We start from the raw sequence: 25,303 nt of genomic DNA on the forward strand, positions 1-25,303 counted from the left end.
TCCATCGCTGCAAAGATCTTTGCCCGACTGCTTCTCAATCGTCTCCTCAAACACCTTGAGCAAGGCCATCTCCCTGAGAGCCAATGCGGTTTCCGTGCAGGTCGAGGAACTGTTGATATGATCTTTGCTGCACGTCAGATTCAGGAGAAAAGTGTGGAACAAAATCAAGATCTCTATACCACTTTTGTAGATTTAACAAAAGCGTTCGACACTGTGAGCAGAGAGGGACTGTGGAAAATCATGGCGAAGTTCGGCTGCCCCGAGAGGTTCATAAAGATTGTTAGACAATTTCACGATGGGATGATGGCCCGTGTTCTTGATGATGGAAATACCTCTGCCCCTTTTCAAGTGTCAAATGGAGTCAAGCAAGGTTGTGTCCTTGCCCCTACACTGTTTAGTTTGATGTTCTCTGCAATGCTGACCGATGCCTTCAGGGAGACACCCCTAGGCATCCCCATCAGGTATAGGTGTGATGGAAAGCTGTTCAACCTACGACGTCTGAAGGCCGTCACTAGAGTCAAAGAGACTGTGATTCGTGACCTGCTTTTTGCTGATGACTGTGCCCTCAACGCCGTCAATGAGCATGACATGCAACAGGAAATGGACGCTTTCTCATCCGCCTGTGACAACTTTGGCCTCACCATCAGTATCAAGAAGACTGAAGTGATGTATCAGCCCGCCCCAGGAAAACCATATCAGGAACCAAACATCACAGTTAAGGGGCAGCGACTTCAAGATGTAGAAAACTTCACCTACCTCGGCAGCACTCTCTCCCGCAACGCCAACATCGATGCAGAAATCAACAACCGCATCGCGAAGGCAAGCAGTGCCTTTGGGAGATTGAGGAAGTCAGTCTGGGAACGCAGAGGCATCTCACAATGCACCAAGATCAAAGTGTACAGAGCAGTCGTCTTAACAACACTTCTCTATGGCTGCGAAACTTGGACCATCTACAGAAGACATGAGAAACTTCTCCAGCAGTTCCATCTCCGCTGTCTCAGAAACATCCTAAATATCCGCTGGCAGGATAGAATCACAAACACTGAGGTTCTGGAGAGAGCAAACCTCCCCAGCGTCATTACCACCATGCGCAAAGCTCAGACACGATGGGCAGGACACGTCTGCCGTATGTCAGACTCCAGAATACCCAAACAGCTGTTGTACGGTGAACTAAGCCGTGGAAGCAGGAAAGCTGGAGGCCAGCGCAAACGCTATAAAGACTGCATCAAATCACATCTGAAAGACTTCAATATCGACGTTTCAACGTGGGAAACTGCAGCATCTGACAGACCGATTTGGCGTAATCTGATTCACAAAGGTGCCATCCACTCAGAAAATAAACGCTCCAACGCAGCCAAAAACAAACGCCAAAAACGCAAGGCTAGAGCTGACCAACCTACCAATATGACCCCCTCTTACTGGTGTCCGACTTGTGGAAGGGGTTTTCTTGCACGAATTGGCCTTATAAGCCACCTGCGGATTCATCCCTCCGCCCCTTAGACATTGTTATACTGTCAGTATTGCTATGGTCATACTCGACTACGAGTTGACGAACAACACTATTGTCAGCAGCCCTTTAAACAAGAAAACAAAAGAACAAAGGGATAAATTAGTCGTGGAGCATTCAGGAAGGAAAATGACAATTCAGCACAAGTGGTCCCCTTTTGATAGCCGCGGTTTGGACTTTGTACCAAGGCGCTATTTTCTAGAAGTAAGTACCTCGCATTTTATCTAGCTGTAGGCCGCCAATGTTATTCAAGGTCATGTGAAATCGAATGGTTGCAATACCACTAAACTGTACATGTCACGTCACTCATACGATGGCGGCCAAAGTCATTCAAGGTCGTGTTGTGCAATATGCTAACTCATAGTCCTCGTTTATTTTTTTATCGATATCGTTAAATTTTAATATCACCTAAAAATAATACAAACGATGACAAAAATGATTAAATAACAACTGATGAATTCATTTTACCATCACGTCAGTTGTTATTGTTTGGGTTTAGCCAGATATGAAAGTCTGATAATTATGAATATGAAGTCATACTTGAATTCAGTCGTTATTTTAGTTCTTTCAAGCAAAAACAAAGACCAATCAATTCCATTCTTTTTTATTGTGTATGTGAAAGCAGAGATGAAGCAACTCGATTATTTTAACAGATGAACAATCTCATATATTCTAGAAAAAAATATCAGTAGCATTCGATATCATGTTTCCTTTCGCCTGTGGTGTAAATCTGGTATTTTTATCTTCTATAATTTTAAGGGGAAACAGCCGTAGTATGACATCCTTGGGGTGCTAAAGAGCCAATTCGCCAAAGGGCTGTTTGGGGTTGTATTTTTTGTTGTAAACTCTAAAAACAAAGATGATATCTACGCTACAATCTTTTCCCATGGTCATCAAATACCCTATGAAAATATATTTTCCTCTTTGAAAATCATTGTATTGATTTAGTGCAGCTTGATAACCACTGAGCAAAATGAGACTAGATGGGATAAAAAAGTCACATTTTTGAAGTGTATTCTTTACAATAACATACAACCAGTTTTACACAGGGTACCTCTCAAATTCATATTTACACTAAATTATTTACATTTAGATCTATCATGCTTAGCGCTACTGCAAGCAAAAGCAATTACTTTAGATAAAGGACCGGCGCACGCACAGGCTTGTAAAACAGAGCTTTGAGTGGACTTCGCAGATCAAAGATGAGCCCGTGATTGGGTCCAAGGTCTATCTTGATGGGTATTTTAATCCCATGTTATACGAACTGCATGCTTAATAAATTCAAGATAATATCACAAGAGGGTTTTGTAGATGACAGGCACTTGTCTTACAAGTCTTGACCGTGTGACACCCTGAATGGTCTGAATGCTCAAATAAAACCCCTAAAGGTATATAAAAGAGCGTCACAAGGGGTGAGTTAAGGCGGTATGGAATTTCTATTAAAACGATAAGGTCAGCATTTTAGTGGATAGGGGTTTTGCAAGAGTATCTGGTGACATGAGTACTCAAGCATGAAATGTATGGGTGAGAAAACGTGCGGATATAACTAGCTATAAGCACGTGTGTACTGGTCTCGAGAGCTCTATGGATGACAGAATTAAGTATGTGTAAACGCGCAAGGAATAACGCATTTAGCTAGGATAGGAAAATGCTGCTATGGGCGATTACTAAACTGGAAAATACCCCTTTTTCGCTATTTCTTTAATCGACTATTTTCCAAATAATTGAATTTGAGCGCAAAAGCAGGGTTTTGACATGTCTTAGTTTGCTTTAATACCTTCTTGCAAATTTTGCGGCTTGTTTATCTTACTAAACTACCACATTTTAAGCCCTTTTAACCAGGTGTTTTGCTTCAGGCTTTCTTGTAAAACAAACAAAAACTTTGCAAATAAATAAATAAATAAAAAATGCACGACAGCTGTAACCGTAAAAGGCCTTGCTTTCGCGCTCAATTCCATCACCTGAAAACGGCCAATAGAAAAAAAAAAACGCTTTTTGGCTATTCTTTAATGGAAAAAGACCGCCTTTTGGCCATTCTTCAATGGGAAAAAGACCGCGTTCTGGCTATTCTTCAATAGGTAAGTACCGGTTTTATTTTTGTCTAGGAGGGTGTTTGCGCCCCCAAGTCCAGCCTCTAGCTACGCGCTTGGCGCCAAGGCATTGCCATCATTTCCGTTTTGTGATCAGTGAAGGGATGCTTTTCCCACAGTGCTGGGAGATGTTTGCATGATGCGATGATAAAAAAAAGCTGGATGTGTGGTGGATGGTGTTAACGTGGCGTATCGGCGTTATTGTGACGTAGACACGAGTTTATAGGTGGTTGGCTGGCTTTCTGCAAAACGGACAGGAGTTCTTTTGTAGAACCATCAACTCGTAGTCGTCAGTGTGGAATACCTAAAAAAAACGATAGAAATGACGTCACAATAGAAGCGGGTAATTCATAACTTTGACAGAATAACAGCCTAAAGTAACCAACAGATGTTTTCTATCTAGCTCACAACTATAGGAAACTGGGCATGTGTACGGCCTAGATCATATTTCGGGGTATTTTTTTGACGGTGTTTTTGGAGGATGTTGTTTATCTAAACAAATAGGATGGTTATTTATTAACAGGAAATGGTACCAAACCTGGAGGCTGTGATTGGTCAATTTCTGGTAAAGTCAGCGGTCTGATACCACATACCTGTTAAAATTAACCGCAACAAAGAACAAAAGAAGGTGAATGAATACGACGGCTTTTGTCTTTTGCTACGATACTTAACAATTATACCATTTCCATTGAGGTGGATAGTGGCGAAATAATTTTTAAGCCACCATCCTCCGAAATCGAAATGGTAATGGTATAATTTGTTTAGTATATGAAACGAGCTTTAGAGCACTTGCAAATAGGATGTTACACCCGCCATTTTGCTTGATTTCGTGGCGCAAGAAAATATCCACCTCCAGTATATTGCATTTTATCCTGAGTTTCTCAACAATCAAATCGCTTGTTCTCCCGAGGTCCCCGAGTTTTATATACTAATAAAGGATATACTAATGGCAAGAAGACAGCTATGTAGATCATAGTCTTGTTATGTGTTTTTAGTTGTTAGGGGAACACAGGGTACAAGCTACCCTGGGTAGCAAGCGTGTGTGGGAAACGGAAATAGAGACCGAGCGAAGAGTATGGCCGCGCGGAAGGGTGCGGAGAAAGGCGAAAGGTACCCTCACCCCATTCTTCGCGCAGCCACAGTTTTCTCTCGACATTTTCTTCCGTCGCTAGGTCTGGTGTCCAACCCACACCTCCCCTCTAGCCCTACAGTAGTTTTTTACTCACCCTATTAAAGGCCACCGAAAGGCGATATTAAACCACCCCCACTAACGGCTTTTTACTCACTCTATCAAAGGCCACAGGACCACGTTATCAGCACACCCCCACTATAACGGCTTTTTTACTCACTCTATCAATGGCCACAGAACCACGTTATTAGCCCACCCCTCCCCTCTACCCATGCAGTTTTTCACCCACCCTATTACAGGAGTCGCAGAGTGTGATTGACACGTCAGGCATGAGAGACCGGTAGTACTGGTGCTTGAGAGGAACCGGCCATCTCTTGATGATTACTTCGTTCCTATTCATGGAGTGGAGAGTAGCGCGACCGACGCGCACTGGGACGAACTCAGACCCGCCTTGCTATAAACACAATTACAAATATATGTAAACATATTCAGAGAAAGATATTACCGTAATGATTCGAATAAGCGCCCGTGTCTTTTTCGAGTCTTCTAAAGAGGGAATTAGTTGTATCTTGTACCAAGTGCCTTACCTCAAAGCTCATGAGTTTTGCCGTGAAGGGGTCATCGTCATCATTTGATGGGGGCGGATCCGATAACGAGAGAGTCTGGACGTCTGTGTACATGGTCAAGGATTAGAAACAATGATCATCTCCACGAGGAATAAAGGTAACAAACGAAACCCAGCGGCAAAAAACACTATCTTCACTAGTAAGTTCGATGGTTATATCCCAACACAATACACGAAGGTGAGTTACAGCATATTCAAGTGGTGAGGCTGAGAATGGTAAAATGAAACAATCTAGATCAAAACGATAGGATGTCAGCTCATCTAACGCCTTTAAGGATACTGCCCATGTCCGTAGTCTGCCATTTCGACAGGTCCTTTCGGCGTTGGTTTGTGGGTTCAGCCTCGATCAGTTTGATAGCCTCTTCGTCACTGCAAAACATAATTTTTTAATCCAATGATGCACGAAGGACCTATTCTTATATTTCTTTTTAATCAAGCATTTCCAAGATGTACGAACAGGCCTGCTCACCTTATGTCATCTTCGAGAACAAACTCGACTAGCGGTAGAACCTCTGCGTAAGACAGGGAGAGTAAGTACTGTACAAAGGGAGCGAAGGAGAAAGGGCTTAAGGTATCAGAGAGGCCTTTTGCCTGCCTGTAACAGACAGGGGAAGTACAGTGTATAAGAAGCGAATGAGAAAGGGCTAAGGGTGTCAGAGAGACGTTTAGCCAGCCTGGTCCAGACAGGGGAGGTAAGTACAGTGTATTGGGAGCAAAGGGCTAAGAGTGTCAGAGAGGCGTTATTGGGACCAGTCGGACGTTTAACATTTCCTTATGTCTAGCCTGTTCTTCTACAGCTTGCTTGAAGTCTTTATGGATATACTTTTAGAATTATTGTTGTACAGGAAAAAAAACACGGGAGGAAACGGTAGTTTGCGTCTTTTTTTTTATATATCAAGATATACTCGAACGCCTACACTCTCGCATTACTATTAGAATTCTGTTTATAGTTTAGGGTGAGGAAAAGCACTCGTTTCTCACCGAATGACGAAAATGAGTAGACAAAAGGTTGTCTGCAGTTGATGCATTGGTTGCCCTTGTTGTTGAGTAGTGGGTTCGTGGTTGAGCAGCGATAGCACATTGGTAACAACTCCTGTAACAACAACAACACGGCATGTGACGAGGTACTTGTTACATTCAAGCCAAAGTGAAAGGTGAAGTGATAATGTATAGTGGCTTCGTCTTTAAATAGCGGTAGCACATTGGTAACAACTCCTACAACAACAACTAAACGGCATGTGACATGAATTAAGACAATAAGGTCATGTGTCTTTTGACATAAAAACCTCGTGATGTTACGGGGTATTCTGACTGGCTCACCTCGTTGTCGTGGAAAGGCTTGGAGCGTATGGTGACGCTTCCAAGGTCAATTGCTTCTTGGAACCTGGTGGGTATCTTGAGCGCCTATAACGAGCAGATTTAATCAAGGCCAAATTCCAATACATGCAGTACTTATTAACAGTATAGTACATTCGCGACATTTTACCTGGAGTTTGTCGAATGCTGTTCGCGCCATTTTGAAGGCACCCAAGTTTTTGCTCTGCTTGGCCAAGGCGAAGAGAGTTGCACTTAGATTTGTCAAGAAAAACAATAAGCCAATAAATAGAATTTCAGTCTTCCGGTAGTCAGCTTAAAGCGAGTATCAATGTTAACCCCTAATGCTTAAATACATGCCTTCTACACACTAAATTATGTCTGAGTCATATCTATTACTATTGTTGCTCCACTTCCATCACGGTCTGCCTGTGAGCAAATGGTTTATGATTTCGCGTTCCTTGATTCTAGATCCTTATAAGTGTGATATTAGGTAAGACCGGAAATTACTAAAAATACTATTATAATGTGTATAATAAGTGCTCAGTGTGAAAGACGATACACCCTTGAAACGCTACATGGTAAGATATTGGTTTAGACGACATTTGGTAAGACGGCAAATTACTAAAAAAATGTGTTGAAGTGCTCAGCGTGAAAGAGGATACACCCTTGAGACGCCGATGGGCGTGTCTCTGATGAGCATATGGAGAAGGTACCGAGCGATGTTGAACAATGTCTCGGGCAGATGTGACGTGAACGGCTCGTCCTGCGCAAAAAAAGGTATTAAACTATGTGAGTAGGGCTGCCCTGTGTAAAAACAGTATCTACAATTGACACTGCTGTAACTACTTCTAAGTAAGAAACAACAATTGAAAGTTGTAAAAGTTACCATGTATCTGTGTTACACAATGTTATATATATCAAGTAACCTTAGTCTTGCCTTGTATCTAAGCCTTACCGTGTATCTAAGCTTTACCGTGTATTCAAGCCTTACCGTGTATCTATATCTGATTGTGTATCTAAGCCTTACAGTGTATCTAAACCTTACCTTGTATCTAAGCCTTACCGTGTATCTAAGCCTTTCCGTGTATCTAAGCCTTACCGTATATCTGTGCACTGAGTGATACAAGTAGTAAATTTCTGCCTTCTCTTGATACTCGTGGAACTTTTCCAGCATGCCAATGTCTGGCTCGCCATTGGTAGTCTCTGCAATACAAGTATAAACACTTACTGTAGACTGTCCAAAATGTTGATCGTACACCGAGGCTTCAATTCATTTTTGTACGAACTTCAAAGAGTACCTGGCGACCCTTTGGCGAGATCCAAACACTGCATTGACAGCTTCCAGTAGTAGTATCCGGCATCATGAAACCTAGTAAACCAAGAGTGAAGGGAAGACACTACACCGACATTTAGCGAGACGATCAAAGATATTGCAAGGGAAAAGAAAAAATCCTATACCGTAAAAGCTCTGCTATGGACCCCCTCTAGAGGAAAAACCTCCAAATAAGCAGAAGAGTTGGGAATCTAAGAGTAGAAATACCATGCTTACAGAAGGGCCCACGGAACCGTAGCGCTAAATTACACTCTGCTAACATTCATCCCATACAAGAGTGCACGCTTATTTTAGAAGTCCAGACATACCTGTGTTCAATGACTGCGTTACGGCACAAGACCTCCAACACGTGAACTGCGTCATCCCTGCGACCAGCTTTGTGGAATGCTGGTACGACAAAAAGAAAAAAAACTCCCCAATCAGCAACGATATCACTGGACTTGGGAAAGACAGGAGACAATGTACTCAAAGATAGCAAATGTCAGGTGAGAGATGCAGAGCCTGTGTTCAATTTACTCAAGAATTGAGGTTTTCAGGTGAAAAAAAAAAATGAGTCCGTGATAGTGATAGAATGTTTACAAATATCGATAGGATGAGGTGAATAAAGGCTCAGCAACCAACATAGCACTCAAGTTTACAATTTCAAGGTTTGGGTAAAAGTACAGCATGCACCAAAACCTAAATGTCCACTTTCAACCCGTGACCAACTGCTTATTGTGAGAAAAAAAGTTTAGCACTGTAGAGCAATGGGCGTGCCCCACTGCTCTTTCCTTACCCTCCTGGGCCTCGTCGAATCTGTCGTTTTCAGCCAGCCAGTTCGCATACGGGACATAAACGTTATCCTAAAAGTAGTCCGAGTGCGGTTAGTAATGAATGAAAGCAATATAGTAAAAAATATATATCTATATATATTTATATATATAATTTGAGCAGTAACTCGCTTACTTTGAACTCGGGATGCTTCTCCACAAGCTCAAATGCCTGAAACAAAGTTAACACGAGATTGACAATCAATCTATAAATCAAACGTTGACCGGAGCACGTCATTTGAGTCTTACATACCAATTCTACCCACTCAAGCCATAAGGTAAGTTGGACAAAGCATCCAACATCACCCCATTACCTCAACATTACCCACAAGACCTGTCCACAACTGAGTTACCTAATCCAACATAATCCACAACTGAGTGACCTAATCCAACCCAATCCACAACTGAGTGACCTAATCCAACCCAATCCAAAACTGAGTTACCTAATCCAACCCAATCCACAACTGAGTGACCTAATCCAACCCAATCCACAACTGAGTTACCTAATCCAACATAATCCACAACTGAGTGACCTAATCCAACATAATCCACAACTGAGTGACCCAATCCAACCCAATCCACAACTGAGTGACCTAATCCAACCCAATCCACAACTAAGTGACCTAATCCAACCCAATCCACAACTGAGTGACCTAATCCAACCCAATCCACAACTGAGTGACCCAATCCAACCCAATCCACAACTGAGTGACCCAATCCAACCCAATCCACAACTGAGTGACCCAATCCAACCCAATCCACAACTGAGTGACCTAATCCAACCCAATCCACAACTGAGTGACCTAATCCAACCCAATCCACAACTGAGTGACCTAATCCAACCCAATCCACAACTGAGTGACCTAATCCAACCCAATCCACAACTGAGTGACCTAATCCAACCCATTCCACAACTGAATTACCTAATCCAACCCAATCCACAACTGAGTGATCCAATCCAACCCAACCCACAACTGAGTGACCCAATCCAACCCAATCCACAACTGAGTGACCTAATCCAACACAATCAACAACTGAGTTACCCAATTCAACCCAATCCACAATTGAGTGACCTAATCCAACCCATTCCACAACTGAATTACCTAATCCAACCCAATCCACAACTGAGTGACCTAACCCAACCCAATCCACAACTGAGTGACCCAATCCAACCCAATCCGCAACTGAGTGACCTAATCCAACCCAATCCACAACTGAGTGACCTAGTGACCACGTGTCTTTGTCTGGTGCCCTAACCAGTCGTGGCAGAATTCACCTAAGACGTACCAATTCAACCCACTCAAACCTCAAGGTGTGTGTGTTGTGTGTACAAACCTCAAGGTGAGTGTGTTGCAGGTACAAACCTCAAGGTGAGTGTGTTGTAGGTACAAACCGCAAGGTGAGTGTGTTGTAGGTAGTAATCGTTACCTTGTCCCACTCAAACCTCAAGGTGAGTGTGTTGTTGGTACAAAACTCAAGGTTAGTGTGTTGTAGGTACAAACCTCAAGGTGAGTGTGTTGTAGGTACAAACCTCAGGGTGAGTGTGTTGTAGGTACAAACCTCAAGGTGAGTGTGTTGTAGGTACAAACCTCAAGGTGAGTGTGTTGTAGGTACAAACCTCAAGGTGAGTGTGTTGTAGGTAGTAATCGTTACCTCGTCCCACTCAAACCTCAAGGTGAGTGTGGTGTAGGTACAAACCTCAAGGTGAGTGTGTTGTAGGTAGTAATCGTTACATCGTCCCACTCAAACCTCAAGGTGAGTGTGTTGTAGGTAGTAATCGTTACATCGTCCCACTCAAACCTCAAGGCGAGTGTGTTGTAGGTAGTAATCGTTACCTCGTCCCACTCAAACCTCAAGGTGAGTGTGTTGTAGGTAGTAATCGTTACATCGTCCCACTCAAACCTCAAGGCGAGTGTGTTGTAGGTAGTAATCGTTACCTCGTCCCACTCAAACCTCAAGGTGAGTGTGTTGTAGGTAGTAATCGTTACCTCGTCCCACCCAAACCTCAAGGTGAGTGTGTTGTAGGTAGTAATCGTTACCTCGTCCCAGTGTCTGGTGTCCACGTGAAGCTGAACCAGAGCCTTGGTGTCTCCCATCTTCACGTACATCTCCGCAGCATACGCATGCTAAAGTGCAAACAAACACTGAGTATCCTTGCCACCGCATGCTAAGGTGTGAATAAAGAATGTCTTAGTGTAAACGTTGCATTAACTGCTACTCAAACACTGCTCAAATTCCTCTTTTTCTTCGGCTTCTTTTCGTGAGTACGCGTAAACCTATTGTCTTTTCCTCCCCCTCTCCCTACCTGGTCCAGCTGTTTGAAGAAATGTGCGCATCTGCCGATGCACTCAGTGTCAGCCTTGTTCAGGTTGCGTCCAACATCCAGTAGTCTGTAAAAGCAGATTAATTAACCGCAGTTCGGTGCAGTGTACTTTCTACCTTCGATGTAAGGGTGTCTTTTTATATCCAATTTACTTTGATATATGTTACAGTGTTTCTATACATCATGTAAATCAACTAGTGGCAAAAACGCAGCCACTGCATCACACATTTTTTATATTTTGTTGATTATACTTACTTATCGATCCATCCATTTTCACCGATAATTTCTATCGCCTTCATGTTTTCTCCTGCTGTTAGGAACATGTCTCTGTAATAGACACACATAAGGATCATCAACAATAGCAGACGGGTGCAAAGCTTCAATGGGTTATGCTTGCGGATACAGTTGTTTAGGCTGTGTGAAAAAAGAAGAGATGCTCCTTGACATAAGGATTTGGGGTAAGGGAGATTATAGAGATAAGTTTCTGGTTTATTGCATCGTCTCTCTGGTCCAGAAGTCCAGAAAGAAGAGAAGTACTATTTCAGATTGAGATTGATCTGTGTCTAAAGGAAAGTATTGACTCCCTTTTGAGTATGCCATTGCAGGAGAAAGAAAGAACACGTGAAGCTACTCACGCTGCGGCCTTTGGGTCGTTAGTAGTTTCACACCACTGTGCCTGCTTCTTGATCAGTTGTTTGACATTCTTGGGATCACTTGCTCCAAGGAATTCCTAGGAAACCAAGAGCTCAAAATGTAAATTTGGAATCATCTGTTTTAGGAAATTTCTTGGCGAAAGTAAGGTTGGAAATATTCAAGGGACATTAGTTCACCTTTGCGTACTCAAATTGCCGAAGATCTGAGAACATCTCCATAGCCTAAAAAAATGAGAGTAAGACAACAATAAAACAATTCTAGTGGACGACTTAGGGGCTAGGTCTTTATTAAAATGTGGTGGATAATGAACATTTGCAATTAATATAATGCGCAACTTGATGTGAATTTTGATGCAGTACTGCCAATATAACCGACAGCTCATGATTACCGTATCAGGTTATTGTTATTGTGAACGGTACTTTAAAACTAACCTTCTCCTCGTTGCTAGTTTTCTTGTAGAGCTTCGCAGCATCATGGAATTTACCCTGAAACAGCCCAATCAGATGCATAAGAGATAAAGAAGTACAGGATAAGGGCTGAGACGGCCATAAGACAAGGGAAACAACTAATGCAATGTAGAAAGTAATATGAGAAAAAAGAGACATATGAGAAAAACAGCACTGGCTTGTAGCCAGAGACCGTTCTAATGCCAGCCACTGCATGACTGGAACTGACTGGGTCTGCTCAAAAGAAAAACAAAACGTATCACTACAACCTGGGACGAGAAACCTTCCCCCTGCTCGAGATCCTAGCAACGGACCTGGACTACACTAACCTGATAGGCGTAGACATCAGCGAGAAATGCTTGGTCATCCGTCTCGCCTCGCTTCTTCCGCTCCTTCAATGCCAACAAAACAGCATTCATTTAGAAACAGTTTTAATGGATCAATAAAGCAAAGGAACACACTAACCTCAATGTTGTGGATTAACTCCAGGTATCTCAGGTCTCGAACCCTGATGAATGCCTGAAGTAAAAGAAGAATTAGATGTAATACTATAAACAAAATGCAAATATTAACAATCAATTCTTCTTACCTTTTTCGCTGTTTCGAAGTCCAACCCCTAGTGAAAGTATTGAAATAAGTCATTGTCTGGTTAGTTCCATTATTCCTAATTGAATGCATCTTTTTTGTACAGGCTCTTCGTCAACGTATGCCCCCAAAAAGTTTAGATCGTTTGACTTGAAATTGAGGGGTTTTTGGTGTAATTTCCCGAATAAGCGGCTGTGTCTACCATAGAAATAGTCAAACGCTTAGGAATGTTCCCGTTACAAATGTTGTTTAAAATAATATTATTTTAAAAAGAGTTAAGCACGATACCTCAAGAGCATCAAGGGCAAGGGCCCTCCAATCTCCTTCCGTGACACCAAGGCAGGCTACATTATACGCATCCCTGTAAGACAGAAGGTATAGGTGAAGCATGGTTCATTTGTACTGTGTAGTGAGGGATGGTAACAATAGAAAGCCAAGCTATTTACAGAGGTCGGGCTACATTGTATATATACCTGTAAAACAGAATAAATACAAAAGCCCAAATTGTCATGTTGGTGAACCAGAAGAATCAATACAATACACCAAAAACTGGCAGTGGCAGAGTCTGCCCTGGAGAAGTCTTATTAAAGATGACAATTTGGGCAGAGTCGACTACTAAGGACAGATGAGATAAAACATGGTCCATTTGTACTGTGTAGTGAGCGATGGTAACAATAGAAAAAAAGGTAGGGATGAGGCAAGGAAACAGTACATTCAGCATAAAACATCATCTTACACTTTATTTACCTGTACATCTTCTTTTCCAAATACTGGTACATAGGGGCAGACTATGGGAAAATACAACACGTTTTTATTAGTCAAAAATTGATTTAGGGTTATGGTACAATATATAAAGCATTTCCATGCCAAAAGTAACTACAGATATAGATAATCAAATTCACCTGGGGAACTTCCACTGCAGACATCGTGTACACATGAAGGCAGAAGATCTTGGAACCACTGAAGCCAACTACGAATCCCTACACCAAGACACACAAGTATTGATACCACGATAATATATATAACATGAAGTATTGATAATCAAAGCTCAAAAGAAATACGAAAAAGGATACATACACGGGAATTTATATACAGTAGAAATGACCTTAAGGACTTATTTAAGCCAGGACACCTCAGTGATTCTAGAAGTCCTTTCTTATTGTTTTAATTACCTCTAAGGTAATAATATGCAATGTGTATAAGAGATATATTGTACAGTAAGCAGTATTGTACAGTATATACCGTACAGTACTGCTTTCGACATATGCACATGTGTTTGCGAACACTGTTTGCGAACGTTGTTCACAATTTTCGCAAACATTGTTCGAAATTTTGGGAACACTGTTCGCGAACGTTGTTTGCAATTTTTACAAACATTGTTCACTAATTTTGCGAATGCAGGACTGAGATGTTTATAGGTATACCCAGATGATTACTATAATTAGTCCTGGTTATACTTTAATCACCTGAAGCTTCTGCTGATGAACAGGAAAGTTACTGGCTTTGATATTCAGCATTCCACCGCCTGAGAAACACAGCATGTCCTGTAACAAAAAGGACAAAGAAAATAATCAATATAATATATTTAGAATCAATGTGAAAGGCGAAGTGTGACCTTAGATTTACTTACAGCATTATGAGTGTTCCATGCAACACTGTTTGCATTAGGTTCCTGAAAATGAAATAAAGAGAAAAAAAGATGTTGGTAAAATAAGCTTTTGTTTTGGGAAGTATTTGTAGTGTACTTTAGTTGTTGGAACAATATTACTCCAAATACTGGTACATACAATCAACTCTCTCTTTTACAGACACCCTAGGGAGCATAATTCACAGATGGTTTAAAAAGAGTCTGCTTTAATTCAATGCCGGTAAAATGAGGGTAAATATAAATGGGATTCAGTACTTTCTTTGTATCTAGTTATGCTGAGGACTGTTTTTCTGTCTTTAATAGTGGGTGGTCATATTCACAGGGTGTTTGTATCTAGTTTTGCTGAGGACTGTTTTTCTGTCTTTAATAGTGGGTGGTCATATTCACAGGGTGTTTGTATCTTGTTTTGCTGCTCACTCTGCCCAAGGAAGATTTCAATATTTATTGACAGCTGGTAGTCTACAGTTTGGATCATGGTAACCACTTTGGTCATTATGTTGTTTTTTAATTTCATTTTTTGGAGGGGAAAGGCAAAAAAACTGAAGGGAAATTTATACACAAGTTGACTTCACCTGGAAGAGGAGCTCCTTAGTGTTGAGATCATACACCAGACATGTACTGTTCTCATCTACAACAGCAAGCTTTGTACGTCTAAATAATGCAAAAGCATACAAACAATGTCAGTCCCCAACAAGCTGGAACATACAAATTCATTGTAAAACCCAAAACAAAGAACAACTATTAAGTTGTATAGGACCTTTACATAAATCAGGCATCACTTACTGTTGCAAAATTGGGTGGTACATTATCATTAAAAAAAAGCCCCGATTGTTTTTTTAAACAAATTTACTTGTATCAGAAGCAAGAATGAAAATTGTCAAAAATTGGTATAAAAAACATTATCTGGTCCCTTTTGATGCACATCCTTTTTTTCTTCAAATTTTTAGTCTATTATCGACCAACCTTGCACAGAGGTCAAGGCACCTGACGCTTGTCTCTTGCTTGAGAAGGCTCACAGGAAAGGGGTTGTTGACGAAAATCTTCATGATCTGGCCATTCTTGAGTCCAACAAGAAGACCTTCTTTACCAGAAGGACCCCCTATGACCTTGATGTAACGGATGACTGATTCCATGACCCACTCCCTAAAACATTCATGTTATGGCATATTAGAATACCAAGTTGATCAAAGCAATGTGAATTATAGTAATTCCAGGTAAAGTGGAACCTCTTAAGTGGTCACCCTTTGGACCAAGACTTACTGTATTAGTTGGCCACTTAATAGAATTATGAATGCCATGCATAATATATTGATCAGTCATGCTATAGTGTACCTTTAACATAAATCTTCAGACAGGGCATCCTTGAAAACTCAGGGGGTTGATTTTAAAGAACCAGCATAAAGATGTAAAAAAAGACTTTTAATGGACGTACCTTTCTTTGTTGCCTGCGAAGGATAGGCACTGAAGTCTTTTTTCCTGGAAAAACAGAAATGCAAAGTTATTTATTGATTATATAAAAAAAACTGTTGAAATGGAACTGAGAATGGCTTATTTACCTGGCAGAGAATGATATGGTTTGAGCACACCACTAAAAGGTTACATTCCAGCTTCTTATCTATCTTTTCCTGAAAAGACACAAAAAAGACGCTACGTTAGGAATAACGGAATTAACCAGAACTTGCTCAACAGGGCAGACTGAAACCTTGTGTGGAGTGGTTTTGAACAATTCCAGTACTCACTTTTTCCTACTCAACACTCAAAATGTCTATACATACAATTATTCAGATGTAATGTACTATAAAAAAGTCTATAAAATGGCATAGAATTATATTTTTAATTAATGACATTTTCATGTCGGAACAAAATCTCTAAAATTGATCAAGCAACGAAAAGAGCTTTTTTACAAAGTGCAACGAGTAAAAGTTAGTTCCAGAACCATAACCAACCAGTTTTCAATGTGGTTGGTAGTACTGCCATCTTTTTTACTTCCCACTGCAACATGTTGAGATGAGGCACTTATTTGTGGATGGGCTAATTCATATTTGCCTCCTAGATCAGGAGCTTATTTGGTGAAGGCACTTATTCTAGCAATTACGGCACTTGTTTTCTCCTCCTCTATTTTCACAATAGCGTCTGGCCAATATACCTTGACCCTGTAATGCATATCTGATGTGTCATCAGTGTTGAGCTCATAGATAATCACTTTGTCAGGAAGCTGAACCTAAAACATACAGTAAAAATGCTGTTAAAGCCAGTTACTTAACCTTTTATAGAGGTTTCAAATTGTACTTACAGCTAATCTGTGTCTGTAGATTGCAATCTTTTTTACGAGGTCCCTGCACTTGATTCTCACTACAGAGAAAAATGGTCACCTCAAATCTGATTCAGTTTAGCAAACATTTTGCCTGTTTTTAGTCACACATGCACCCTGTGCTTTTTGAAAGTTGTGACTGTCAATGCTTTAGATTGGTCACAACCAAAAGAACATCATTTAGTGAATTTCCAGCACTGAGAAGGAAATGCTTAACTCAAAACCAGTGACAAAGCTGTGCATTGTTGTTGACTTGAGTATGTATTTCTTGCATGCTTTATTTTTGCCTGGTGCTTTTAGGCACTTGGGCGCTCTCTAGGCACCCTCATTGGTTTGGGGTCTAATGGCTGAAGTTGTAACTGCGAAATGGCTCTCATCACCGAAATTAACAGCCCAAGGTGCAAGAGTAACTAAAATGGGTGTACCTTTCTTCTGAGAGATATTAAAGAGCTAGGTAATGCACCTTAAAGGGCTGTGCAAATGGTCCAGAACTTATAAGTTTATTTACAAAAGCTTTGTTAAGAGTAATCACAAAAGAAAATGCATTATGTTTTATTTTTAGGCAATGAAGCCTTGTTAACTATTACTACCTGTCTATCTCTATCTCTCTCTAGCTCTATCAGACCCACCATCTTGAATCCATAATCTTTAAAGAATATGCTCTATCGCCTTTATTTTTAACAGACAGTACCTAGTAATCATTAATGAACAGAAATTGAGATGCCTTGAACTTGTACTGTAACAATTTATTTCTGTTACCTTTCTGTTCAGTTGAAAGATGCTGGATGATGACATCAGTCATATTATCACGGAACGCGTATCTGAAAGTTTTAGAGACAAGTTAGTATGCAGTACCTAGGGTAGTACTTTACCAGCATGGTATATTATTCTTTATGCAATTAATTCTACTAACCTGTCCTTGTACAATCCATGCACTGTGCTGAAAATAAGCTGATAGTAAGCAATAGTGCCATCTTGACATCCAAGAGCCTGCCAAAAACAGTATAAAACCAAGTCCAGGAACACTTAAATTACACAGGGATACACAACAAAATACTGTATGGTGTTATTTCCATTTCTCTGTAATTAAAAATGAACAGTCAAAAGTTTATGAATAATAAGCCAAATAAAACGTCTTGTAAAGCGTCATAATGAATACGACATACCACAAAGTTTGCGTCAGGTCGTACTTTGCAGCACCACACCCAGCTCTGCTGTTCACCTATAGTAGTGAGCTTCACACCCTCTTTGGTGTGCAAAGAGCACTGCAACAGAAACAATGGATAACAGACGTCTCAAACGCTTTGTTAATAAGAATAATCACAAACAAAAATACATTAACTGTATGTTTTTTTAGGTGCTGAAGCCTTGTGGCCATTACCTGTCTATCAGAGCCGCCAAGGATAAGGTATTCTCCTTTTGAGAAGTACCCAAGACTGCAAGGGTCATAGCCCAGGTGACGGTCTTTGCCAACCTTTAATGTAAATATAGTTCAGGTATTTTGTAAAATGTCTAGAAAAACACATCACTAATAGTTGACGGATTTTGGTACCAGAACTACTTATTAATAACATAGAAAAGTACTATAAATACTATTTAGGGAACATCCTGAATGTTAGCGACAACTGTTATCTTTTGTCAATCATCGTTGATTCTTCTAGTGTTAGTCATGAGTTCTCAACTTTGTCTCCAAAGCTCAAATTGACACCCTTGACGGTAATTTGGTTTCTTTAAAAAATTCATTGAAGGAATTCAAGTACTGTATGTAATCTTCTCTTTGCTAGCATATTTTTATCATAAAAACCTTTTAGACCTTCTTTATATATCAATGGAAAAACATAAGATGGTTAGGTCATAAAACCTAGGGTTGGATATTTTGGAAATTATAACACTTTTTTTTCATTAAAACTATGGGATCTTATAAACCTCTGTAGTTATTTTTTAGTCAATTTATGTATGAAAAAAGGAAATAAAAACATGTTTTCTGACAGTAACGTACCTGTTTGCCACTAAGTTGATAAAATGAGAGTCTCTGATTCCAATCCCCAATAGCTAGAATATCATAGGGCTCATCCCTGTTAAAGATCAACCCAAAGAATTAGGATTTGGCAAAGGCAAAAGAGCTGTAACTAACAGAAATATAAATGTAAATACAAATATCAATTATGTTAATACTAAAAAAGGAAAACTATCAAACATTTAAGCCAATATAAAAAAGTTAATAGTGAACAATAAAGCACAGTCATCAAAATCATCTTGGGTGTGGGATCATCCAATGTGACTTGCTATACAATGTTACTTAGTAAAATTACTATTAGAAAATATGCCCAGCTTTTTTTGTAGTTTATTCTGTAACTTACTTGGATGGGTTCCATTGGATGGTCCAGACTGGTGAACCCCCTGGCCTCTCTAACTTCACCTTTTCCTCACCCGCCTGTAACCAATAACACAGAGCTTGGTCATACTGTAAATACAACAAGATTTGATGTCTAAAATAAAGAGAGAACATACCTTGTTTCTAATGCTGACATAACCACTAAACAGCCCCAAGGCAAGATACTGTCCATCATTAGTCCAGCTGGAATTGCAGCAACCGATACTCAAAATGGGTTTAGGATAAACCAACTGAGGTGTATTCAACTGAAAGCATGTTTGCTATTAACACAGTAACAGAGGTGTCCAAAGTTAAAAGCACAGTTTATATCAAAACAAACCTGCAACAAGTTACTCTAGAAGAAACTTTGTGTTTAGACACAGATTTCTGCTCAGGAGACCACAAACCTATCACAACATAAATGCAATAAGATATAGGAGAGTCAAATTTCATGTACACAAAATAAATGGAGTTTTTATACTATGATGTAATAGCTCTAATAACAATAGAATGCTACTATGGCCGTAATAGAAAAACTTTGGTCATATATGGGGCTCCTTTGCTGACCTTTGTGACAAATATTTTACTACCAGCAAACAATTGATGCAAACGAGATATACATTCCAGCAGCAAACTAAATCTATATGAATCGTTGTGAAATCCAATTCATTATAAAATTCAACAGCTGATAATTGCTGGAGCATCAAGAAAATTATCGACAATAATAAGTTGCACAATGCTAAGATAATTTAATTAGCAAAATAAAACTAACAGAACAGTGTGATGCAAGTGAAATCCTCTGGAAATCCCCCGGTTTAGTTCCTTTCACCCTCTACTAACCAAAGTCATTGGCTGTACAGCTTGCAAGCTGCTGTGTTACCGGGTTGTAAGCCAAGCACTGGATAGAGTCATTATGCCTAAACAAGAGAGAGTTATTGACTCAAATGGTAAGGCAAAACTTTGTACACAATATGTACAAAGTGTACTGCTATAGTAAGACTGTTATTAAATCAGTAAAAACTACTGTAAAAGGGCCGACGTCTAAAAAATCTGAACATTAACTTCACTATAGTATTTATATTTACTACATTTTCAACACAAGTAGGAAAAAAAAAAACAGCTAAGTGCAGGTAGGTTCAAGGCAAGTCATACTTACGTGTATTTCAAAATGCCTTCTAGCTTTGAGGTCCATATAACAACACTTTTATCAGCTCCACCAGATGCAAACCTCTTTCCTGGAAAGATTGATCATTAGCAAATCAATTATGAAGATCAAAACATCTTTGGCTTCAAATAAAAAACAACACATACCAGAGGTTGCACCTACTACAATTACATATGTAAACATACAGGCAGAAAAAAGGATAGATAGACTGACGATACAGGTTAAACTGTGACAGATAAAAGGACGAAGACAGATAGCTGACACAAAGACTGAAAAACAGACAGGAATATGACTACCTTGCAGAAACTTATGATATTTCACAGATCACGTCAATGTTTTTTTTTTTTCATAAATCAAGGTCATACAACCAAATAAACGGAGATTGTGCTTCAAATAAGAAGAACTATATAAGAAATTCCAGGAGAGTTGGCGGATAAAAATCCTGATAAAAATGGTGACCTCCTTCCTGTTCATAATCATTGGCCACACTTGCACAACAACCAGTAAGAACAAAGACACCATCAACAACTCTCATAGCATATGCCTGAGACTAATACCTTTTGGATACTGCCCTAATTCCTCCATTCTGCTCTATCAACATGTCTGAGCCAATGAGAGGGGATAATAAAACGACATATTTTTATCGAAATTCTTTCTTACCGTCCCTGGCGTATGCCACACAGAAAACTGTTTCTTTATGACCCTTGAGCGAGTCGATTAGCGTTCCATCATTCGTATCGTACACCTAAAATGAATAGTTCGACGAATCGGAAACAGTAAACTGGGGGGAAAACCGAGAATCACAAAAATCGGCGTGATTTATGCACTAACCAAAACTCTGTTTCCAGCGGCAACGATTAGTTGACTTCCATCGGGGCGAAACGCGAGGTCGTAAATACTGAAATTTACCGGCAGAAAATCGTCAGAAAAATAACAAAAGCTTTGTCAAACTCATTGTCAACATAATCTGTCTCACCATTGCTCGACCTTATCTTTATCGTGGACCTTATCAACCCAAGTTGGTACAGCTCTCATGGCCGCCAAAAAATTGAACTAAAAACACAGTGAGCTCGCAAGGATGGATGGGAAATAGTATGGCAGCTACACGGAAAGTAATGCATTGTGGGTAAAAGCGCAATTTTTTTGTTTTCAATTTAAAAAAAAAAACTCGACCTTTTAGCATAGCATCTTCCTCTCTATCGGAAATAAGGCTCTGTTTTATATCGCTTACATAAAAAAGCAACTCGCGCTGTATCAACTTTTTCAGCATCTATTCAAGCCCAAGTGATGGGTGTTGGGATATACGTTCCTCCGTCCTACAAACGGCTCGACGAATGCTCTAGTTCACTTGTTCCTACGTACTGCGGGTTCAGAAACGACTGGTAAAAGGTGGCTAGGCTACTATTGAATGGGAAATCTTAGACAGACGCACAGACGGGGTACAACAAGACAAGACATGAGAGGCGGACAGTCGGACAGACAGACAGAGAAACTGACGGACAGATTAACGGACAGGCAGAACGATGGATAAACAGACAGACATGTATTTACCGGTATTATCGTGGGATATACAGTAAACGGTATCCCGGTGTCCCTTAAGCATGTCAATGATGCTCCCATCGTACGTATCATAAACCTGTCAAAACAAAAAGATCAGTTTGCTATTTTGTATTGGGTAGGTCAGGGATGGATAGATTCAGTGGATTCATTTTGAATTACAACAACAAAGTTTCTTCTTTTTCGTAGAGGTACCACGGTCGTCATACAAAGGGTGTTCAAATAGTTCAAACCCATCCATAATAGTTTGCGAGGTTCCACGGTCGTCATACAAAGGGTGTTCAAATAGTTCAAACCCATCCATAATAGTTTGCGAGGTTCCACGGTCGTCATACAAAGGGTGTTCAAATAGTTCAAACCCATCCATAATAGTTTGCGAGGTTCCACGGTCGTCATACAAAGGGTGTTCAAATAGTTCAAACCCATCCATAATAGTTTGCGAGGTTCCACGGTCGTCATACAAAGGGTGTTCAAATAGTTCAAACCCATCCATAATAGTTTGCGAGGTTCCACGGTCGTCATACAAAGGGTGTTCAAATAGTTCAAACCCATCCATAATAGTTTGCGAGGTTCCACGGTCGTCATACAAAGGGTGTTCAAACCCGTCAATAATGCGAGAAGTGGCACCTCCCAGGCACATAGTCATAATTTGCCTGGGAGGGGGGGGGGGGTGATCAGGCCCGCTTGCACCCCCCCTCCCCCACGTCCACACTCCTCACTGCGCACCTACGACCTAACTCTTTTTTGCCCCTCGACAAGCGCAGCGATGCAGGGGCGTGGCCAGGGGGGTGTCCTAGCCCCCTCCCCCCCCCTTCTTATCATCAGCCAAAAATACAGTAAATGTATGAGACATTATCTAAAATACAGGAGAAAATGCATTTAAAGTCCCTTTTGGGCCCCCTCCTGCTAAAATCCTGGCTACACCGCTGCGATGTCCTTACGGTCTTGCTGTTTGTGAGGGTGTATTGTGTATATATATATCGCCGGAATACCCAGAGAGTGTGACGGTAGTCTACCGAGAAACAAATTAGACCGCATGTCGGTCTGACATACACTCACAGCATCGCCTAATCTTATTACCACGTCTTGCGCCTATTAAGCTGTGCTAACAAAATGCAACAAAAATAACATAAGCCGGTAAGGAAATCAGAGGTGTCAATTAAAAACTATTAATTACTGCTTTCGATAAACAGTCATTAAAGAATTTCAATTGATCGCTTCGCGTTTGATAATCATCTTTTTAGCAATTGCTAAGGTCACGGGAGTCGAAGGCTATTTCGCGTTGTCACGATCACAATTCCACTACGTATAATTCTGAAAGCTTATGCTCAATATTTAGTATATATAAAGTATTTTATAATAAAGCTACTAAATCAATGGATATGATAAGTAAATATGAGAATGTCTACCAGTATAACATTCCCTGCCGCCGCAAGTAAACGAGTCCCGTCCGGGCTGAACGACAAATCGTAGATCCTAGAAAAAAAATCCCTGCTTTCAAAACAGTTTACATCAGCATCTGCCGTTGCTTTGAAATCGCGCATATGTCGACTTACCGCTGGGGCTCGCTGTTACGATCTTCAAGGCGGTCAAACCATATTTTGTTGACTCGAGCAAGAGCCATTTTAACTCGAGATTTAACTTCACAATCGTCAAGCTATTCCAGGCGCAATTTGTTCAGTGTTAATCCAAAAGCTTGGATGCCATACAAAATACCTTGCCGCAAATCTATACTTAGACCGACATGATTTGAATATTCCCGTTCGTCAGAGGGATAACAAATGAGAGGGTACTTATTGTTGCCGGGGACTGGTTACTAGCCTCGATGAAAGATGTATGAAAAGCGGCGGGCATATATTTTCGTTTCGTCGCTAAAAATGGAAATAACTAGCAACTAGACCCATTCTCTTGTATTGTAATGCACTGTATAAACTCATTTAAGTTACTGTGATGCTGATGTTTTAAACAAAAGGACATTTGAACAAGTTTAACCATAGGGGAGGAAGAAAATACGCCTAATGATTTTGATAATGTCATGATTGGAGACGGTTTCCGACACGGCGTTCACAAAGACTGATTTAGAAGCAGATGTTACTAGTGATCATTTTGCTATCTTCACCTTCACCGTATGGAAGCCTGCGCTTTTTTTACTGATCGCCTTTAGAATTTAGAGAAATAAAATGTTTCTAGACTTTGTGACGGGAGTGATCCGATGGTAGTTTAGTATTTTACTTGTGTCTTTTTTGTCTTTTTTAATTATCGTCGATAAAGATATATAGCTTTTCCTATTATTTTCAAGGCCATTTATCGTAGTCTGGTACAGCGATAACTGTTTGCCCCCCAAAAAGAGATAAGAAACGAAACGAGCGAAAATTGTCGTCAAGCAGAAACAAAACTACATGCCTTTTGCGAAAACTGGGTATAACCAATTTAAAAAAAAAGGAAAAGGAACAATTATTCAGACTGATCCCCCAGAGTGGCGTATGCTTGCCTTAAATTTGTAGCCATGACTGGTCCTTGGTAAGAGCTGTTAGCAGGGGGGGAGGGGGGGGCACAATAAAGAAACAATCACAAAATATTGGGGGGGGGCACAGCTAGGCCCCTACAACATATTACTCTTGCAGCGCATTTTAATTCTGCATTGGATAACGAGAGAAGGGCTAATTTATAGTTAAATTCACGGATGTTTTTATTGCGTACAAGTTGAAAAGTATTGGTGGTACCGCCCAAAACGGTAAATATGAGGGAGAATGGGAATTGGATAAGTTTATTGTGTCTCAGAGCTTACATACAAAACTGTCCCTAGGTAAACCTTAAAAAAAGTAAGGAGAGAACATGTTTAAAGTGGATATAAGAATGTACGCGTCTGATTTGCGATTTAAGTTACTTCATGACCCTTAAAGCATCAAATGACCGCCAGTGAACCATAAAGTAAACCATGGCCCACGAACAATTTAATATATCTTTTTACAGTATAGGAGTTCTTGAGTTGATGTTTGTAATGAAAGTATCAGAAGTATCATCAGCTGTATGATGACGAATCGTGTTATTTATCATGTGCTCTTTAAGCAACAACATTTGTCGAATATTTTGCCAAATCACCGCGCACTACGTGTTGTCCGAAATTCGGCGGCTCTTCAATCAGAAAGGTTGCGTTTTTGGCTCCCGAGGGGGAAGGCACCCCTGCGATCGCCCCTAGCTAGGCGCATGATCACATGTCTCTTATATGCCGTATTTCGTGTTTTAGTCTATAAGTATCTTCTTTCATATCCCGAAAATCTTCCAATGTTCTGTGCATGGATTGTCTCAATCTCGCGAGTTCCAGTTCTAACGAATCATAGTCAAAGTCTTTTTCGCTGTGACTCAAATTTATCGTGATTGCAGATTCTTTAGATTTCATTAACAGCTCAGTCGAATTCATGTTTGTCCT

At 40.4% G+C, this 25,303-nt stretch overlaps 2 protein-coding genes across 7 annotated transcripts; one reads left to right on the plus strand and one right to left on the minus strand.

Moving 5' to 3' along the window:
* The first annotated feature begins 117 nt into the window (after positions 1 to 117).
* Positions 118 to 12,370, plus strand: LOC125574485. Of its 2 annotated transcripts, none has more exons than XM_048734769.1 (2): positions 118 to 1,711; positions 12,236 to 12,370. In XM_048734769.1, exon 1 carries the CDS (start codon positions 118 to 120, stop codon positions 1,498 to 1,500), a length of 1,383 nt encoding a protein of 460 aa, XP_048590726.1. In that variant the 3' UTR covers positions 1,501 to 1,711; positions 12,236 to 12,370. The 2 variants fall into 2 exon arrangements, with proteins under 2 accessions (XP_048590726.1, XP_048590725.1); XM_048734768.1 differs by lacking the exon at positions 12,236 to 12,370 and adding an exon at positions 2,601 to 8,403.
* Positions 2,492 to 23,634, minus strand: LOC5510657 (intraflagellar transport protein 122 homolog). Of its 5 annotated transcripts, none has more exons than XM_048734699.1 (47): positions 23,430 to 23,628; positions 23,283 to 23,349; positions 21,868 to 21,952; positions 20,308 to 20,386; positions 19,992 to 20,068; positions 19,492 to 19,558; positions 19,289 to 19,355; positions 19,138 to 19,211; positions 18,777 to 18,852; positions 18,159 to 18,251; positions 17,944 to 18,042; positions 17,691 to 17,767; positions 17,537 to 17,598; positions 16,760 to 16,818; positions 16,613 to 16,687; positions 16,023 to 16,091; positions 15,899 to 15,942; positions 15,430 to 15,609; positions 15,039 to 15,117; positions 14,449 to 14,490; positions 14,285 to 14,362; positions 13,721 to 13,798; positions 13,566 to 13,606; positions 13,107 to 13,179; positions 12,823 to 12,849; positions 12,699 to 12,752; positions 12,563 to 12,625; positions 12,219 to 12,272; positions 11,964 to 12,008; positions 11,769 to 11,863; positions 11,389 to 11,547; positions 11,116 to 11,200; positions 10,850 to 10,936; positions 8,947 to 8,982; positions 8,777 to 8,843; positions 8,310 to 8,388; positions 7,967 to 8,037; positions 7,768 to 7,871; positions 7,331 to 7,431; positions 6,838 to 6,919; positions 6,672 to 6,755; positions 6,333 to 6,444; positions 5,821 to 5,863; positions 5,632 to 5,720; positions 5,314 to 5,396; positions 5,016 to 5,180; positions 2,492 to 3,901 (listed from the first exon to the last, which is right to left on the minus strand). In XM_048734699.1, the coding sequence occupies exons 1-47, from the start codon at positions 23,495 to 23,497 to the stop codon at positions 3,818 to 3,820; spliced, it is 3,678 nt and encodes a 1,225-aa protein (XP_048590656.1). In that variant the 5' UTR covers positions 23,498 to 23,628; the 3' UTR covers positions 2,492 to 3,817. The 5 variants fall into 5 exon arrangements, with proteins under 5 accessions (XP_048590656.1, XP_032235698.1, XP_001631108.1 ...); XM_032379807.2 differs by having other exon boundaries at positions 11,389 to 11,460; positions 23,430 to 23,626; XM_001631058.3 differs by lacking the exons at positions 21,868 to 21,952; positions 23,283 to 23,349; positions 23,430 to 23,628 and adding exons at positions 20,977 to 21,061; positions 21,148 to 21,214; positions 21,293 to 21,408 and having other exon boundaries at positions 11,389 to 11,460.
* Positions 23,635 to 25,303: the final 1,669 nt, after the last annotated feature.

Source organism: Nematostella vectensis, chromosome 1, assembly GCF_932526225.1.
Source record: "Nematostella vectensis chromosome 1, jaNemVect1.1, whole genome shotgun sequence".
Taxonomy (NCBI): domain Eukaryota; kingdom Metazoa; phylum Cnidaria; class Anthozoa; order Actiniaria; family Edwardsiidae; genus Nematostella; species Nematostella vectensis.

Bases quoted from the DNA above. Each gene is read 5' to 3' on its own strand.
- LOC125574485 (XM_048734769.1), top strand. From the start codon at position 118: ATGATCTTTGCTGCACGTCAGATTCAGGAGAAAAGTGTGGAACAAAAT.
- LOC5510657 (XM_048734699.1), bottom strand. From the start codon at position 23,497: ATGGCTCTTGCTCGAGTCAACAAAATATGGTTTGACCGCCTTGAAGAT. The intron at 16,092-16,612 runs GTATATTGGCCA...GTGTCTTTTCAG, and splicing joins ATATGCATTACAGGGTCAAG to GAAAAGATAGATAAGAAGCT. The intron at 15,118-15,429 runs GTTGGTCGATAA...TGCATTATTTAG, and splicing joins TGCCTTGACCTCTGTGCAAG to ACGTACAAAGCTTGCTGTTG.